This window comes from Anabrus simplex, chromosome 6 (assembly GCF_040414725.1).
Source record: "Anabrus simplex isolate iqAnaSimp1 chromosome 6, ASM4041472v1, whole genome shotgun sequence".
Classification (NCBI taxonomy): Eukaryota; Metazoa; Arthropoda; class Insecta; order Orthoptera; family Tettigoniidae; genus Anabrus; species Anabrus simplex.
Window position 1 is genome coordinate 76,647,905 of NC_090270.1, and position 18,040 is coordinate 76,665,944.

The 18,040-nt window shown below is 42.1% G+C and overlaps 1 protein-coding gene across 1 annotated transcript in view; it reads left to right on the forward strand.

Moving 5' to 3' along the window:
* The window catches only part of LOC136876136 (DNA excision repair protein ERCC-6), a 194,830-nt gene that overhangs the window by 156,736 nt on the left and 20,054 nt on the right, over window positions 1-18,040 (forward strand). The window contains exon 17 of the mRNA XM_067149837.2: window positions 7,185-7,355. Coding sequence (XP_067005938.2) covers window positions 7,185-7,355 — 171 coding nt within the window. The remainder of the gene's footprint in view (window positions 1-7,184; window positions 7,356-18,040) is intronic.

The following is an 18,040-nucleotide window of genomic DNA, read 5'->3' on the forward strand; positions in this document are numbered from 1 at the left end:
ATGTTTTATGTTTCTTGCAGTAAATCCCCCAAACAAAGCATAATGCTATTTTCTCTGACTTCGTTATCATAATACCCCATCTCGGTTGCAGTATGACCTCTGTGAAGCAGAATCAATGACTGCTCTCACAACCTTCACCTTCTTATTGGTTTCTACCTTAACTTCTAGAGTCTGAAGTAAAACCTCTTCTCTCTGACACTGACTGGATCATGTTGAGCTCTCCTTCTCAACCCCTACTGACTTTGTTTATTTTGACAAACCTGGACACACAATTGCCCAATGTTTCCTGCTGCAAATCAAACATTTTATATTAATCCTTCATTCTGTACACACAATGACCTGTTCTGAAACAAATGAAGCATGGTTATTTAACAATTCTTGTTTCATCTCAAATGATATATTCTATGTCTGAGAACATTCTTTTGATTCATGGGTTTTCTCATAGAATATGCAATTCAGTTTTCATTCATTCTCAACTTCTCCAGAAAGAAAGTTCACTTACAGTAATTAAAATTTCTTGTTTCTTCTTTCTCTTCTCTTGTTCTATGTCCTTGTCATCATTAATGCACTTGAATTGGCTCCAAAAATTTCACCTCCAAGTTTTTCCAGTTCTACCTTGGTAAGCTTTGACTTTTTTATAGGTGACTGAAATACAGTTGCTTAGCATGTGCATCATTGCATTTTTATCAACTATTTATGGAGCATTCGTCACAGAACTGGGACTTTGAATAATGACTTAATGTCTTCATACTTCAAGGTTTAATTTTGATTGGTATTTCCAGTAAATATTCCCAAGTGAATACAATAACCACACTAACTCAAATATGAAACTTTCAACAGGTTTACACAGCTAAACAGTGATGATAGAATGAGCGATACAACTATACTCCATGAGCACCTACATCGGAGTGACTCAGGCTGGAAACTGGAAGTTGGATCAACTCAACAGGAAGGTGCGTCTCTCAACTACCACTCCCCCCCTTGCCTTCTGGCTTACTAGCATATCACAGAGGCAGTCATGTGCAGGAGATAAATGAAGGAAATAATAACTTTTCCTAGTGCATTTCCTACACATATTTAGATTATATTGATCTTATTACAAACAGGGATGTTAGTGCATTTGGTTTTCTTTGCCCTCCTTCCCTTTCATTTGGATCACGAAATTTCTGTATGTAAATCAAGTACAGTGCAACTTGGGTCATTAGAAATTGGTATTGCAAAAGGTGATATTAGTGTATTTGGTTCTCGTGTTCAAGCCATCCTATCTGACCTCCTTCCTTTTAATAGGAATTGCAAAATTTCTGTAGGAAACCAAGTAGATTGTTAGGTTAATACTAAATAATTAGAGACAAATATACAGATTCTTCAGAATGTTGCTGCATTGATCTTCACAACTTTCCATAGAGTTTTTTATCAGCTTTTGGATTTCAAACTTCCATATGACCACCACTGATATTTAATGTATTTTTCTCTGTATTGAAAAAAAAGGTATAGAATAAAAATGTTTGTAAATAATATATTCTAAATAAGTTTGGTCATTAACAGTTTCCCTGACCCTCCGTGGCTCAGGTGGCAGCGTGCCGGCCTATCACCGCTGGGTTCCGTGGTTCATATCCTGGTCATTTCATGTGAGATTGTGTTGGACAAAGTGGAGGTGAGATAGGTTTTTCTCCGGGTACTCTGGTTTTGAAAATGAAAATCCACAGCCTGTTTCCAGTCATTCGACCAGGTCAGAAATGGAATGAATGAAGCCCCCGTCTATCGGCGAGGATAGGAATTGTGCCAGTTGTCGAAGCCTGTCGCACTCTACCGGGGCAATGATTAATGAATGGCGATGAAATGAAATTGATGATGATGATGATGCTTGTTGTTTTAAGGGGCCTAACATCGCAGGTCATCGGCCCCTAAAGAAATGAAATTATAGTGGAGAGTGTTGCTGGAATGAATTATGACAGGGAAAACTGGAGTATCTGGAGAAAAACCTGTCCCGCCTCCACTTTGTCCAGCACAAATCTCACATGGAGTGACCGGGATTTGAACCACGGAACGCAGCGGTGAGAGGCCAGCACACTGCCGCCTGAGCCGCGGAGGCTCGTACTCTGGTTTTCCCTGTCATATTTCACTCCAGCAACACTCTCCAATTTCATTTCATTTCATCTGTCATTCATTAATCATTGCCCCAGAGGAGTCCGACAGGCTTCGGCAGCTGGCACGATTCCTATCCTCACTGCTAGACTGCTAGATGGGGGCTTCATTCATTCCATTTCTGACCAGGTCGAATGACTGGAAACAGGCTGTGGATTTTATTTATTAGCAATTTTCCTGTAAAACCAACTGTAAGAGAAATACATTAATGTCCTTTTTAAGGCTTCCTTTGCTACCCCTCTTCTGATTTTTTTTTTTTGAACAGCATATTGCTAAGTTCCTACTCACCTTTACCATGAACTTAAATACAAAGTTCGCCGGGCTGAGTGGCTCAGATGGTTGAGGCGCTGGCCTTCTGACCCCAACTTGGCAGGTTCGATCCTGGCTCAGTCTGGTGGTATTTGAAGGTGCTCAAATACGTCAGCCTCATGTCGGTAGATTTACTGGCACGTAAAAAGAACTCCTGAGGGACCAAATTCCGGCACTTCGGCGTCTCCGAAAACCGTAAAAGAGTAGTTAGTGGGACGTAAAGCAAATAGCATTATTTATTAAATACAAAGTTCCATGAAAATCCACTTACCCACTTTCCTGTGATGCTGAAGCAAACAGACAAAAGTTACCCTGAATCCAGGATAGCCCATTATTTGTTCTATCTGGTTTAAAAACCGATATCGGGTTAATATTAAAAATGTACAGACAGAAAGACAATTATATATAGATGGAGATGAACAAGCTGACACTGTCTGATTATTTCTTTAATTTAGCTTTCCACTTCTATCACTATCGCAATTTTTCTCTGTGTTACTCGACCGTCATGTACTCTTCTTTCGTGGTCATCATCGTCCTTATCGTCAGTCTGTAAAAGCGATGTTCCCATTCCTCATCCAAACACAGTAATTCTCCAACTGATCTTTTATTTTATTTTAACTGCAGTTTCCTTAGATTCATCTGTTCAGGAACTCATCAAAGAATTATAACACTTGGTTAATGACAATCTCACAGGTTTCCTTCTCGTTAACAACTTATCCATGTTTTCTATACAGTTAGATGTTCTGGCTATTATGTCTTGTTATGTCGTATCATGTCGGGGTCACCACTTGTTGAGATGTTGTACAGACTTACCAAATTTATCTTATTCAAGTTAATCACTGAAACTTACTAAAAAATCATTTATTGAAGAAAACACACTTATTTTCTTCTATCTCTAATTACGTCCGACTCGTTGGCTGAATGGTCAGCATGCTGGCCTTCGGTTCAGAGGGTCCCGGGTTCGATTCCCGGCCAGGTCGGGGATTTTAACTTTAATTGGTTAATTCCAATGGCACGGGGGCTGGGTGTATGTGTTGTCTTCATCATCATTTCATCCTCATCACGATGCGCAGGTCGCCTACGGGAGTCAACTAGAAAGACCTGCACCTGGCAAGCCAAACCCGTCCTGGGATATCCCGGCACTAAAAGCCATACGACATTTCATCTCTAATTTCAACAAAACATAAACAACAGTCACCATTACTGCAATACCGGTAACTCACTAACACGTCCACAAGAGTCTTGCTACCAACCTGTGCAACAGAATTGATCTTCCTGTTGTTTATCATCATCATCATCATCATCATCATCATTATTTATTATTATTATTATTATTATTATTATTATTATTATTATTATTATTATTATTATTATTATTATTATTATTATTATTATTATTTCCCACTAACTGGTTTTATGTCCCACTAACTACTTTTCTGATTTTTGGAAATGCAGAGGTGCTGAAATTTTGTCCTGCAGGACACGAGGCTGGTGCATTTGGGTACCTTCAAATTCCACCTGACTGAGGCAGGGTCGAACCTGCCAACTTGGAGTCGGAAGGCCGGTGCTTTACCATCTGAGTTACTCAGCCTAGCATTACTGTTTTTTTTTTTTTTTCTTTTTCACCACAGTTCTAGTTGTCATCACAAATACAATGAATGTGGCAGATACTTTTCCTGATGCTACTTGAGTTTTTGGTTAAAATATTTTACTTGGAACCCTCAGAGTTACAAACCTTATCCATATAAGCGGGAGCAAACAACTGAACACCTATTAATAATGACCCCCCAAGTTTCCTATTGAATTAATACAGGTTATTCATAAAAGAACACTGGGGTTTTGAAGTCAAATATTTTAATGAAATCAAAAATTAAGAATATTGTGTTAAATATTGTTGATTTTTTATTTTCCTTCAATGTAGTGCAGTGCAGTATGACCATATTTGTGACATAGCATACATCCAAACGGTAATTGACCTCTTCCCACGTCCTGGCCAGTATGGCTGGAATGATGGTTGCCACAGATGTGAATGGTTTTGTCCGTAGGCGCATCACCACTGTACTAACCTCAAAATTTCCACTGTACAACTGATCCAGTTTCTGTGAGCCATATAACACACTGAGTCTTCTGTTGTAGCATCGCCACTGCACTGCACTGCACTGCACTGTACTGCACTGCACTGCACTACACTGACAGGGACAGGCCTTTACTAGGCCACTTCAAGATCAACGTTCTGCAGCACTCATGGTGTGCATACAATTTTTGGAGATAGAGATTTAATTGTTATGATTGTTAATTGTCATCGTTATGATTTAATCTGAGGTAACTAATGCTGCTTGTCGCTGTAATCATCCCCACTGTGCTGCAGTGGCACTTTTTGGCCCAGTGAGGAAAGCAGTGGCAGACTACCTCACTCCTTCTCTTGCGTAGTATACCTCATATTGGTGCTGCCATTCGCTTTTACGTTTTCCTTATAACTGCTTAACCTTTGGTGGAGCTATTTGACGATCTAAACAGCCTTTAAGCTGATGAGCTAACAAAAAGCCTTTATAACTACGCTGGATGTTCAGTTTCATTAATGGCAAATCACTTGTACCACCTTTAGCAATGAATTACAATATGTAATTACTGCTAAAATGTAGTCCGCCTCTGTGGTGTAGTGGTTAGTGTGATTAGCTGCCACCCCCAGAGGCGCGGTTCCGATTCTCAGCTCTGCCACGAAATTTGAAAAGTGGTACGAGGGCTGGAACGGGGTCCTCTCAGCCTCGAGAGGTCATCTGAGTAGAGGTGGGTTTGATTACCACCTCAGCCATCCTCGAAGTGGTTTTCCGTGGTTTCCCACTCCTCCTCCAGGCAAATGTCGGCATGGTGCATAACTCAAGACCACGGACGCTTCCTTCCCTCTTGTCTATCCCAATGTCTATTCCAATCTTCCCATCCCCCACTAAGGCTCCTGTTCAGCATAGCAGGTGAGGCCACCTGGACGAGGCACTAGTCATCCCCACAGTTGTATCCCCCGACTAAATGTCTCATGCTCAAGGAGACCACCTTTGAGGCGGTAGAGATGGGATCCCTCGCTGAGTCCGAGGGAAAAGCCAACCCTGGAGGGTAAACAGACCAAGAAAGAAGAAGAAAAATTACTGCTAAAAATGTATACTTCAAATTACCATATAATCTCGAATACCATCTGCACTGTTTTTTTCGAAAATATCGCTTCCAGAATTGGGTGCGGATCTTATTTAAAATTTTGGGAAATTTATCTTTCCGAATGCGCGCAAATCGGCATCACCGCTGGCGCGGCTTGGCAACAATGCTCTCTCCGCTCTCAGTATATGCTACTTCCGCGCTTGGCGTCAGTCTCACGCACGTTCTCGGAGTATCAACATGAATTCCACAAAGCGTTTGTGATCTTTTACTGCGAGTGAGAAACTGAAAGTATTTCGGGAAGCGGAAATATATATATATATATTTTTTGCTAGTTGTTTTACGTCGCACCGACACAGATAGGTCTTACGGCGACGATGGGACAGGAAAGGGCTAGGAGTGGGAAGGGAGTGGCTGTGGCCTTAATTAAGGTACAGCCCCAGCATTTGCCTGGTGTGAAAATGGGAAACCACGGAAAACCATTTTCAGGGCTGCCAACAGTGGGGTTCGAACCTACTATCTCCCGAATACTGGATACTGGCCGCATTTAAGCGACTGCAGCTATTGAGCTCGGTGCAGAAATTATTGGAAATCGTGCCGCCGGTAGGAAATACAATATTGACAAGTCGCGTATTCCTGATTAGAGAAAGAAGAAAAATGTGCTATTAACATGTGGTGATCATAGAGTTTTTCGTGGACTGAGTGTACAGTTTCCAGAAATTGAAAATAATCGCGTACCGACGCCAACTGGTCGCATTCAGGGCCCGGAAGTTCAGCTGCTGTGTTCGTGGATTTTGACAGCATGGAATCGTATCCCTGGAGACCTCATACAGAAGAGCTTCAGGAAATGTAGCATTTTTAATTCTATAGATGGCAGCGATGACAACATTTTGTGGGAAGGTGATGGTGATGAAAGTTCCGAAGTTGGTACTGATGATGATGATGATGATGATGATGATGATGATGATGATGAATGAACTCATTGGATATCATTCTGGAAATGTTTGTTGCCTTTTATTTGTATTTTCTAATCATTTGACGTGTGGTAGTAAAGATTGTATATAATTTTGACTTCACTTTTTAAAAAAAAAAATTGTTCTTTCAAAATAAGGGTGCGGGTCTTATTCGGTGGCGGGTGGTATTTAAGATTATACGGTATTGTCTGTTGGCAATCTCTGGTGCGAGAAAGTTGAATAAAATTCCATCCCTCACCGTCTCCCCTTCCCTCATGCTGTATTCAATGTGATTAGTTGAAGGGGGTGATGTTTGAGTTACATCATCATTGGTTTCCCACCAACTTTGGTTTGAATTTCTTAAATACATAAAAGTGCTTCAGGTTCCATGTCAGATTGGAGATCCTGTGACTGTGATCACAATATCGGAACTAAATTGCAAGCTTGCTTGGTTAGTTATCTTTGTGCTTGTCTCAATACTGTGGTAATCTTTGATATGATGATTAGCAAGCATATTATTTGGCATTTGTTTTGGATGAAATTCAGAATTAGAAGGAGGAGGAGTAACAGTAGCAGTAGTAGTAATTTTTGTTGTTGAATATGTTTTTTAATTGTGTCTTTTATTCACTGTAGATATACCATCGACAAATTTTCAAGCAGTTTCTGACGAATAAGGTATTGAGTGATCCAAAGCAACGGAGATTCTTCAAATCAAATGATCTCTTTGAGTTGTTTACCCTGAAGGAGAGTGATCAACATGGCAGCACAGAGACTGGAGCTATATTTGCTGGCACTGGTTCTGAGGTATGGAATTGCTTTAATTGGAAAAACATATTACATTACAAATTCCATTTATATGCCAGGAACGTGTTATATTTTTATTTCATAAATACAAAAATAAGCTATAAATACATTTTTAGAATAGCGTGGGATATCTCAGTTTTCTCTGAAAATCTTCAATATTGTTTCTTGTTGCCTCTGCATTGAAACCTCTTAATATATAAGGGGCAATCAGATTGAAACTATACATCCGCCATAACACACATTCCTCGCAGTAGGTGGCAGCACTGTTGTTATGTATCAATACTGCCATTGCAGTGGTAGGAGAACTGCGTAGTGATAACTCACAGGTGCACGCACTTGTTGGGTTATGTCTTTGCTGGTGCGCGGACTGGTCTAGTGTGTTCATCCAGCTGTAAAAATGAAGGCAAGCAAAGAAGTGTGGTTCGTTCTCTGGTGACTGAGGGTGCTGGAGTGCGTGAAACTCGTCTTCGGATGTCTGTTGTTTATGGCGAACACTGCATGTCCATGACGAATGTGTACGAGTGGCATAGGAGATTCCAAGAAGGGCACACATCACTGCAAGACGATGCGGTGAAATACGGTAGTATACTTAATGACATATTTCCAACTTCTTTGAAATTATGTAAGAAAAGACTAGGTGAACAAGTGACAGGGAATCTGTCACTGGGTGACTGCCCTAAATGCAAATCAGTTCTGATTGATTGATTTATTTATTGGTTGGTTGATGGATTGATTGATTGATTGATTGATTGATTGATTGATTGATTGATTGATTGATTGATTGATTGATTGATTGATTGATTGATTGATTGATTGATTTTAGGTTTCAAAACAATCCCTGCCAACCAGTGGCGGCCGGTCAGTACGTGCTACCGGGCTCCAGCGCGTACTTTGGAACTGTGAGAAATTATTTATAGTACAATTGTCTTGGTGCCTTTTCTTTGTTTTGAGTATGGTATAAATTTGTCTTTTGTGAAAATCGGGACGAGATCTGTCAAACACCTACCTCTGGTCTCTTGCGGAACTTGCTTGGCGCTCATGTGAAATGAGCTCCGGCCTGTAGCCTGAAGGAAGCAATGCGCAGGCGCACCCAAGTTTGCAACACACCCTGCAGCCGGTGGAATATACCATAAACCGTGATCAATTTTCACTGATCCTGTCTATAGTTACTTTCCCTCCTTCAAGAGGGTAGCTACTGCCCGATGCCTCCTGCTATCCTGATATTGATTCTGCCTCTTAATAATAGCATCGCCTGGACTCAAAGATAAAGCGAAAGTAGGGACAATCTGTTGCAAACAAAATGTTGTTATTAAGGTAACCAACCAATGCTTATTAAAAATATCCATCTTCCTTTTGTGTCAAAAATAAGGAATTTGTAGGTGAAAACTCTTGGACTGACCCTAAATATTATCCCGCGTTAGAATGTAATTTATGCTGGTAATAGGGGAGGTCTCAAAGATTCACCTGGCAGTGCTTTCAGTTGCATTGTGCGAATTTTAATCTCGTGGTTATGTTGCTGGTGCGTGTTTTTCCTTCATTGTGTTAGTGCTAAAGTTCATATGGAGCGTTTTTTGTAGCACGTAAGACGATTTTTTCACGAGCCGCTACTGCTGCTAACTATGGATGGAAACCATACTGCCTACTTGGAAAGGTTATAAGTCAATGTTTCCAATAACTCTTGCAGATGAAAACAGATGGAATATTTTATTCAGCATGACACCCTATTCCTCTAAACATATTCCATAAGTGCTTTTGAGCTTTTTTGTTGAATGATGAGAGCTTCTGTTATTCAGATCATCATATTCATCATTAACAAAATCAACAACTTCATGTTCATTCCCAGGAAATATATACGATATAGACTTAGCCACAGTGCAGAGAGAAGTTCAGCTGCTTTTCTAAAATTTTTCCATTCACTACCGGTTACTGTCAAAAGTTGTTCTGATATTTTGTGAGTAAATTTTAAGTCTGTAATGTTTTGGCACACTGTACTAGGTCTATAAAGATTTCTTTTTTAGCAGTTTTGCCACATGCAAGCTTGTATCCTTGGTCTAATAGATGGTTTCTTATTTACATAAGGATACAAGAAAAACACAAAACGTCCAAATCACACGGTCATCAGTACGTCTATTTTTTATGGAAGACTTCTCTGGACTTATTCTTAGATCTATGCTTAACTTTTGGTTGGAACCACCCATATCACTGGAAAAAGTTTTGAGGCAAAATGCTGTTTCCTTAACAAATTTTACTGTTTCATAAAATAAATCGGTAGTGACTGTCTGGTCAAACTTACTGTAAATCGTCTACTGTATTTCCATTTACCTTAAACTTATTATTATAACCTGAACATTTACATGCAGCCTTCTAAATGCATTTTTGACACTATCATAACTTAAAACAGATTTATCTTTCATCTCGTCAAAGCTCATCACTACATCTTTTTGAAAATGATTACTCACGATATTTGCCTGGCCCTTTGGTAGGTTAAAATTGATGTCCAAAAACCCAGGTAGATCAAAAATTGCAACAACTGCCATATTATTGTTGCTTTGATAAGGAGAGCGTACCATATTTCGGAGTATTCCTTACGTAAGGCTAAGCTTTTTTGGAGATACACTGAACTGTAATGGCTTTGTGTACAGGTTTAGGTGGCCAGTTTGTACACTTTCCCTTTAGTAAACATTGCTTTTAACATTTAGAAAACATTTCCTCATAGTTTTTAAGATTTTCATTCAGTTTTGTTATTTTGTGTTGGCTTTTTTTTAGATCTTCAGTAAGTAATTTGATTTGTTCTTTTAATTCTTTATTTTCAATCATTGCACTTGCAAATGCACACTTCAGAGGCAAGTTGTCTTTATTTTGGTGTAACTGATTGTTAACCCATTTGTATCCTATTTAAATACCGTAGCAGTTCACTGAGAAAACACATTTAAATCCCGCACTATGGCAGTCGTCTGCACGGTATTATTAAAAACAAACATACAAAACCAACCAATAAAGATTCCTTTCTGAAAATTTGCATGCATAATAACGAAGGAATAAGCTTACCAATGTCTAGTTCCAGTCATTCAAGTTAGTCTGTGCTGAGGTACAAACTCGTTTCGAAAGACTTGGCCCACCGTCGTCATTTGTATCACTTCCCGTGTCATCAGCACTATTACACGCATCACTCGAACTCGAACTAAGACCTTCAGAGTCTTTGCTATTTGCTTTACGTCGCACTGACACAGATAGGTCTTATGGTGACGGTGGGATAGGGAAGGCCTAGGAGTGGGAAAGAAGTGACCGTGGCCTTCATTAAGGTACAGCCTGGTGTGAAAATGGGAAACCACAGAAAACCATATTCGGGGCTGCCGACAGTGGAATTCGAACCCACTACCTCCTGGATGCAAGCTCACAGCTGCGCGACTCGGGGTCTATTTCGTTGTCAAAAATATCACTGTCTTCATAATCACTCTCTAAAACACTATCTATTAGCTTTTGTATTCCATCTTCATCAACACCAACACATCTGCTTGACGCCATGATTGCAACTGACGTGAGCGAAATAATATGAACAAAGATTCTTTTATCTCTTGTTCCAGTAGTGTGTGATAATCTGGAGCGCAGGAAATAACCAAAGCCACATGTCTAAACTTCAGCTCAGAATGCATACAAGTGACATCTGTGAGTTAGTAACTGAACTACGTGTATTGATATACAGCAGTGCATCGCCGTGAGTTGAGCTCATCATTGGATTCATATGCCACGAATAACTCTTGCGAGCTAGGGTCATCAGATGATGCGATTGGATTAATTTATCCTTTCTGAGAAAGGTCATCAAGCCTGCTTGATTCCTCTACAGATTTATTTATTTTTTATTATAGGTTGTTTTATATGGTACGACACAGAAAGGTGTTATGGCAGTAACCGTGGCCATAATTAAGGTACAGTTCCAGCATTTGCATGGTGTGAAAATGGGAAACCATGGAAAACCATCTTCAGGGCTGCTGACAGTGAGTTTCGAACCAACTGTCTCGCAAACTTTTTTCTTCTCAGAATTTTCTGTTAATTCAGAAAGTGTGGGGAATTTTTTTTGGGAAGGAACATTTTTTTCAACAAGTGGTTAGTTCAGGTTATAAATCTCTATCCAGATCTGAGGGCAGAAAATGTTCTGAGCATAAAAGTGCTATTTTAGAGTTAAAAAACATCTTTTCTTTTACAAAAATGTACCCATTGCTTTTGCAGAGTTTGGATCTTTTGGGAATGTGTAAAAGGACAACTCTTATTTCTTTGTGTTGTCGGGATGGTTTAAATGGCATGCCACCTCACAGCATGGCATTTTAACAGCACAAACAAGAGTTACACACTAGAGTTCACTCACCCACAAAATGCATGAGTTTACAACTTTTAAAAACATTCAAAAGCCATTAAAGTAATTTTAAAACAATGTTCAGACAGCAATGCACCGAACTTCACTGCTTTAAATGAAAACACTGAGATAGATAGATAGATAGATAGATAGATAGATAAAGAATGGGTGAACCCTGCCTTTGCAGGGCTCCGCATGTAGGTTTGTGAAGACCCTTTGTGCCCCTTAAACGGGTTTGCCTAGTCCAGCCCTAGCGCTCCTATAAAGGATACCAGTGTCCGGATGTTGGCATTCCTGATGTCTTCCAGGCTCACGAAATGTGAGCCAAGGTATCGATGTCTAGTGCTTGCAAGAGCCTCGCACTGACATAACACATGCGCGGAGGTCTCCTCCCTACCGCATCTTCTACACATCGGATCCTGACTGATTTTCTTGATGTGTAGGTGTCTTTGTAAGGTATTGTGGCCTGTCAACAGTCCAACCATTCGCATTCTGGTCCTATTCAAATTTATCAGGACCTTTTTATAACTTTGGCTAGGCGCTTTGATAAGTTCACGTGCCTGCTTTGCTATAGTTAACCTCTTCCAAATGTTTAAGTGAGACTGGTTTGTCCACTGGGATATTACCAGTTTCACGCTTCGGAGTGATACTCCCAGGAAGGACTCTGGTCCTATGAAAGGACCTTTCGAGCCTTGTTTCGCTAGTTTGTCAGCTTCTTCATTTCCACTGATACCTGTGTGCCTAGGGACCCATAATAGGGTAACTGGGCTAAGTTCACACAGCTGATCTAACATCCTTTGCCATTCCCATACCATTTTTGATGTTGTTTTAACTGCACATAGTGCTTTTAACGCTGCCTGGCTATCACTGCAAATGGTGATGCATCTTCTGTGTCCAGGCATGTTCCATATATATATATATATATATATACACACATATAGAGCACAGGCCAGTATTGCGTATACTTCGGCCTGGAAAACAGTAGCATATTTACCCATAGGTAGGGAGAGCCTTGTCTTAGGCCCCCAGACCCCGTAGCCTGTGCCCGTCTCTGTCCGCGAGCCATCTGTGTATCATGTACAGCCCCCAGACCTAAGACGGGCCCCAGCATCCGCGGCCCGCTCCTCCCTTGTGGGTATCACCACTGTGAACTTATAATTCAATTTAAAACTAGGCTTCATCAGGTCCCCGATCATCATTGCCGTAGGGCAGGTCTGGTGAAGCCTTGTAAGAATAGAGGCATGACCTCTATTCGGATTCTTGAAGGACCATCCTCCGAGTGACCAGAGGCGGTAGGCACTCATTCCCACTATTTCCTTAACATATAAATGTAAGGGGGAAGACCTAGGATGGCCTCCATTGCACATAATGGTGTAGTATCCAGTGCCCCTGTTATTCCTAGACACGCAAGTCTTTGGACACTGTTTAACTTGGTGGTCACAGTTTTACTCTCCGAACCTGGCCACCAGACTAAAGATGCGTAGGTGATCGTGGGCCATACAATAGAAATATAGAGCCACTGGACCACCTTAGGTCATAGGCCCCAAGTCTTTCTGACGGCCCTCCAACAGACCCACATAATCTTGCGAGCCTTATCCACCTTATGGTCTATATGTTTCTTCCAATTCAGTCTTGCCTCAAGGATTACCCCTAGGTACTTAACTGAGGTTGTCTTAACTAACCGACAAGTCCGTGTCGTTGCACCATCTTTCCACCCTACGTAGGGAGCTCTGTACGAGCTCTGAAACCATACTGGGGAAATTTCCCACCGCCATCAGGCTAATGTCATCTGGGTAGCCTTGGGCGTAAATTCCTCCAACATTTAACCTGGTAAGTAGTTCGTCCACTACCAGACACCATAATGTTGGTGATAATACTCCTCCCTGTGGACACCCCCTGTCTATATTAGCTCTCAACATTACTGCGTTGAGGGTAAACAGAATTTGACGGCCCTGCAGTGAGGCCATAAGCCATTTTATGAGTATCCTGCTCACTCCTCTTCTCTATAGACTAAGTTGTATGGAGTCCAAAGATGTGTAGTTAAAGGCCCCTTCTATATCTAGGAATACAACCATAGCAAGTTGTTGCTGATCCAAGGCACTCTCCAGCCTAGAAACTAGCTGGTGTAGTGCCATCTCAACCGACTTCCCTGGTTGATATGCATGTTGATGAGGATGCAGGGGACAGTCTCTTAATACTTTCTCCCTGATATGTCTGTCCACCAGTTTTTCCAAGGTCTTAAGAAAAAAAAAGGACGTTAGACTGATGGGTCTATAATCCTTAGGTCTAGTATATGAAGACCTTCTGAGTTTGGGTATATACACTACCTTCGCCTGACGCCACAAGGAGTACACGTACCCCATAGTGAGACAGGCTCTAAGAATTCTGACCAGGTATGGTATAAGGACCCCACCCGCTTCCTGAAGACGCGCCGCGAAAATCCCATCCATTCGTGGGCTTTTGTAGGGGGCAAAAGATTCTAATGCCCACTTCACCCTTCTTGGGGTAACAATCTCTGCGGCTTCCTTCCAGCCACTTCTATTGGGTCTGAAGGATCCGCTCGATTCTACTTAACTATTCATGGCTGCTGAACCTGGAAAGTGAGCATCAAGCAGTAAGTTCAGGGTCTCCCTCTCTGTGGATGTATATCCACCCGAAGGTGACTCCAGTGAGCCCAGCCTTGCCCTTCCATCCAAGGTTAGAATTTTATGAAGCCTTGCCGCTTCATGTTGACTTTCGGAGTTACAAAACTGTCTCCAAGATTTCCTAGAAGCCTTTTTGACTCTGACTTGTACCTTCTTTGTGATTATAAGAATCGAGGCTTTCTTGATCCTGAAGTTCCCTGTATTTATTCCAGAGCCTTCGTGTGTTTCTCCTCAGATGTTCAAGATAACTATTCCACTTGAAGCTTCCTGTTACTCTTTTTGCCTTAACAACTGGGCAGTTTAATTCATAAGAGGTAACCAGTGTCTGTGTGAGAAAGCTCACACTGAGCTCCAGCTCCTCTTTGTTCTTAATTATATTTGAGGGTCCTCCTTCCAGTCCCCTCCTCACGTCCTCCCTGAAAGACGCCCATTTGGTTTGTCTAGGGTTTCTATAAGGTGGAATCTCAAAGGAGCCCTCTGTATGAAACACAATGTGTCTATGGTCTGACAAGGAAGGCTCCAAAGAAACTTTCCAGTCTTTAAATTCCTGTATGATTCCCATGGAACCCAGGGTAAGATCTATGATTCCCTCACTCCTGTTATTGATGAAGGTAAGGATATCACCTATGTTCATGATCTCAAGATCAGTTGTACATAGAAATTCTATGAGATGCTCTCCCCATTGGTTTGTGTGTTTACTTCCCCAAATGCTGTGATGAGCGTTGGCGTCACATCCTACTATGAGGTTTAGTCGTTATTTCCTACAGTATATCACCAGTCTCTTGAACTCCTCCGGCAGGGGTGGAGATTCAGAGTCTCCTGGGAAATATGCAGAACAGACAACCAGATTCCTTGGCTGTCCGCCCTCTTCATATCTCACTAGAACTGCTACAAGGTCTCTAGTAATGAAGCCTGGTATAGCCCAAGCGTTATGATCCTTAACTAGTATAGATGCTCTAGGCTTTTCCTCTGCTACTCCACTGAATAGATTGAAGCCTGCACATTTTAGTCCCATGATATGCCCTCGTCTAAGCTATGGTTCTTGTATCAGGGCGACCGAAAACCTGCCTTTCTGGATACTTCTGATAAGTACCCTAGAGGCCGCTATACAATGTTGTATGTTTGCCTGTATGAAAGTAATCATTCCTTACTTTCATGCAGTACTTTACCTTATGCGGTCTCCGGAACGTGCAGCTCCATCTCCCGCAATGAATCTTGAGGCTTGGCTGGCCCTGGTTGATGTCCGGGCTCCCGCTCTTCGCCCCTGCTGGTCTCAGTGTTGTCTGTGATGGGGTTGGTCCTTTGCTTGTCGCGCTTGCCCTTCACCAAGGTGAAGGTAGCAGCATGCACCCCGCAGAAGATCTTCTTCTCCACCACTTTCTCCACATCTCTGGAGTCCATGCTGACCACAAGTCGGACACCTCTCTTCTCCTCCTTGCAGTCGTAGACCCTCCAGCTGTTGGGATTTAAGCCATGGTTCTGGCGTACCATTCTTCCCAAAAGGACGTTATTGTCCTTTGGTTGTCCTGGTATCCAGACCATGGCTCTCTTATAGGAAAGGAGTTTATCCATGCCCACAATTGTGAGCTTGGCTCCTTCCCATGGTTGTATACCTGTAACAAGACTAGAAAGCCATGCTACAGTCTCATCATTCTCTGCGACAATGACGGCCGCACCTGTCGACAGATAGCAGTCCAGGAACTGAGGCTTAATGGGCCCCTGCTCCGGAAGCTCATCTGTCAGATTGGTGATAGCCTCCTCCACAGATTCCACCTGTTTCTCGGTTAGCTGCTGGTCAGGATATCCCACATGTACTATGGCCATCCTGATCCCAGCTTTAGCTATCCTAGCATACTCCACCTTGGGTTTTTTGTGGGTCTGCCGATCTTCTTCTGGGGTTGCCCACGACAGAAGTCGTTTCCCCACTGGCATCTTGGTGGGTGGAGTCCTCTGTGCCCTAGAAGCAGAGCCCTTTTCAGGGTCCCGCCTCTTGTGCCCATTGGATCCCCCCACAGTCGTCGCTGTCGTGGCAGTAGAAGGCCTCTCAGCTCCAGGAGTTAGGCCGTCTTTGGCCTGCTCCCGGGCCCTTAAAGCCTACTTATACCTCCTCTTCTCAGCGCCGGAGCACTTTTTCTTCTTTATCTTCTGGACTAGTAGATTGCCCACCTCTAGAGTGAGCTCTCTTACTGTCAAGGTCGTGCTGTCCGAGGGTATCTCCGAAGAGTCCCCATCAGTTGTTGCTGAGCTGGTGTTCTTCTTGGAGGCCCCAGAAGAGCTCTCCGGTTTATGGGTAGCTACGGTACTCATTTAGGTCCCACGAGTAGCTAGGGAAATATATGTCCGCCCAGGCAGAGCCCCGCATACCCGGGTAAGGCTACTTACTTTGAGAGGGCGCCAAGTATCTCGAAGGCTCCGTTCAGGACACATCTCCCATGTGCCATGCACCCCATTGGCACGGGTCGCGTTACACCTTAGGGTTGGGTGGTGCTTTAGCTTCCTCCTCCTTGTATACCGAATGGTTACCCAGTAGGGCTCCATTCGGCGTCGCAAGAAAGGAGCTACTAGCTCCCTACACCACGTAAAGGATCTTCAATTGAAGAGGGTAACCAAGATTAACCCCCTACAATTGCAGAAGCACACACGAGGGGGAAAACACTGAGAATAATGTGCAAAACAATGCTCAGTGTAGTCGAGGGAAGGATCTTGTGACGTCTTTACTGCACCAGGCTACTGTGCACCCATGTCACGATGTCCCTTTTCTTGTAGTTAGCATGGCGAAAACTGCATTAAAAATTTGTTTGGTGGTTCTGGAGTCATGAAGTGTTATTCCTGTACCTAGTGCAGGATTTCTATTGTTAAGAAACATAAAAACTGTTATTGTGGCCAAAATTTTAAAGATAGGTATGTGGTCTCATGGAATTGTTTTTGTATTTTTTTTTAATGCTGTACAGTTTGTATGCATATAATTTGTGACTATCTTTAGCAGTGTAAGCCGATAAACGATTTAAAGCCGGGTGATATGTGTATCATCTAACAATGCACAGCTAGGGCCAGAATTCATGTTTGTTGAAGTCATTATTAACCAACAGAAACTCCTTATAGCTGTTGTATACAAGCCGCCCAAAATAACAAATATGACTGAATTCGAATTTCGCTTACTTGACCTACTGCCTAGCTACGAGCATATTATTGCCGTAGGTGACTTCAACATTAACCTGCTTACTAAAGCGCACGAAACTAAACAATTTATTGACATGTTTTCTTCCTGTGATATGACCATCCTCCGTTTAGAGCCCACTAATCATACTTACACAGAAAACTACGAAACACACACGCTTATTGACCACATTGTGACAAATAACCCAAACAAAGTCATAACTCACGGCCAGATTCCAGTCCCAGCCATCTCCACTCATGACCTTATCTACCTATCCTACTCCCTCCGAATGCCAAAATATAAACCTAAGTATGTTATTTCCAGAAACACAAAAGACATGGATATGGACGAGTTAAGACATGACGCTTACAATCTACCCTGGAATGACATACTCCTATTGGACGATATAGACGCGAAAGTAGACAAGTTCAACTCCCTTGTAATCACTCTGTACGATAAACACGCCCCTAAGCGACAGATAAAAGTTACACGCCCATCTTGTCCCTGGCTAAATAGTGAAATAAAAAACATG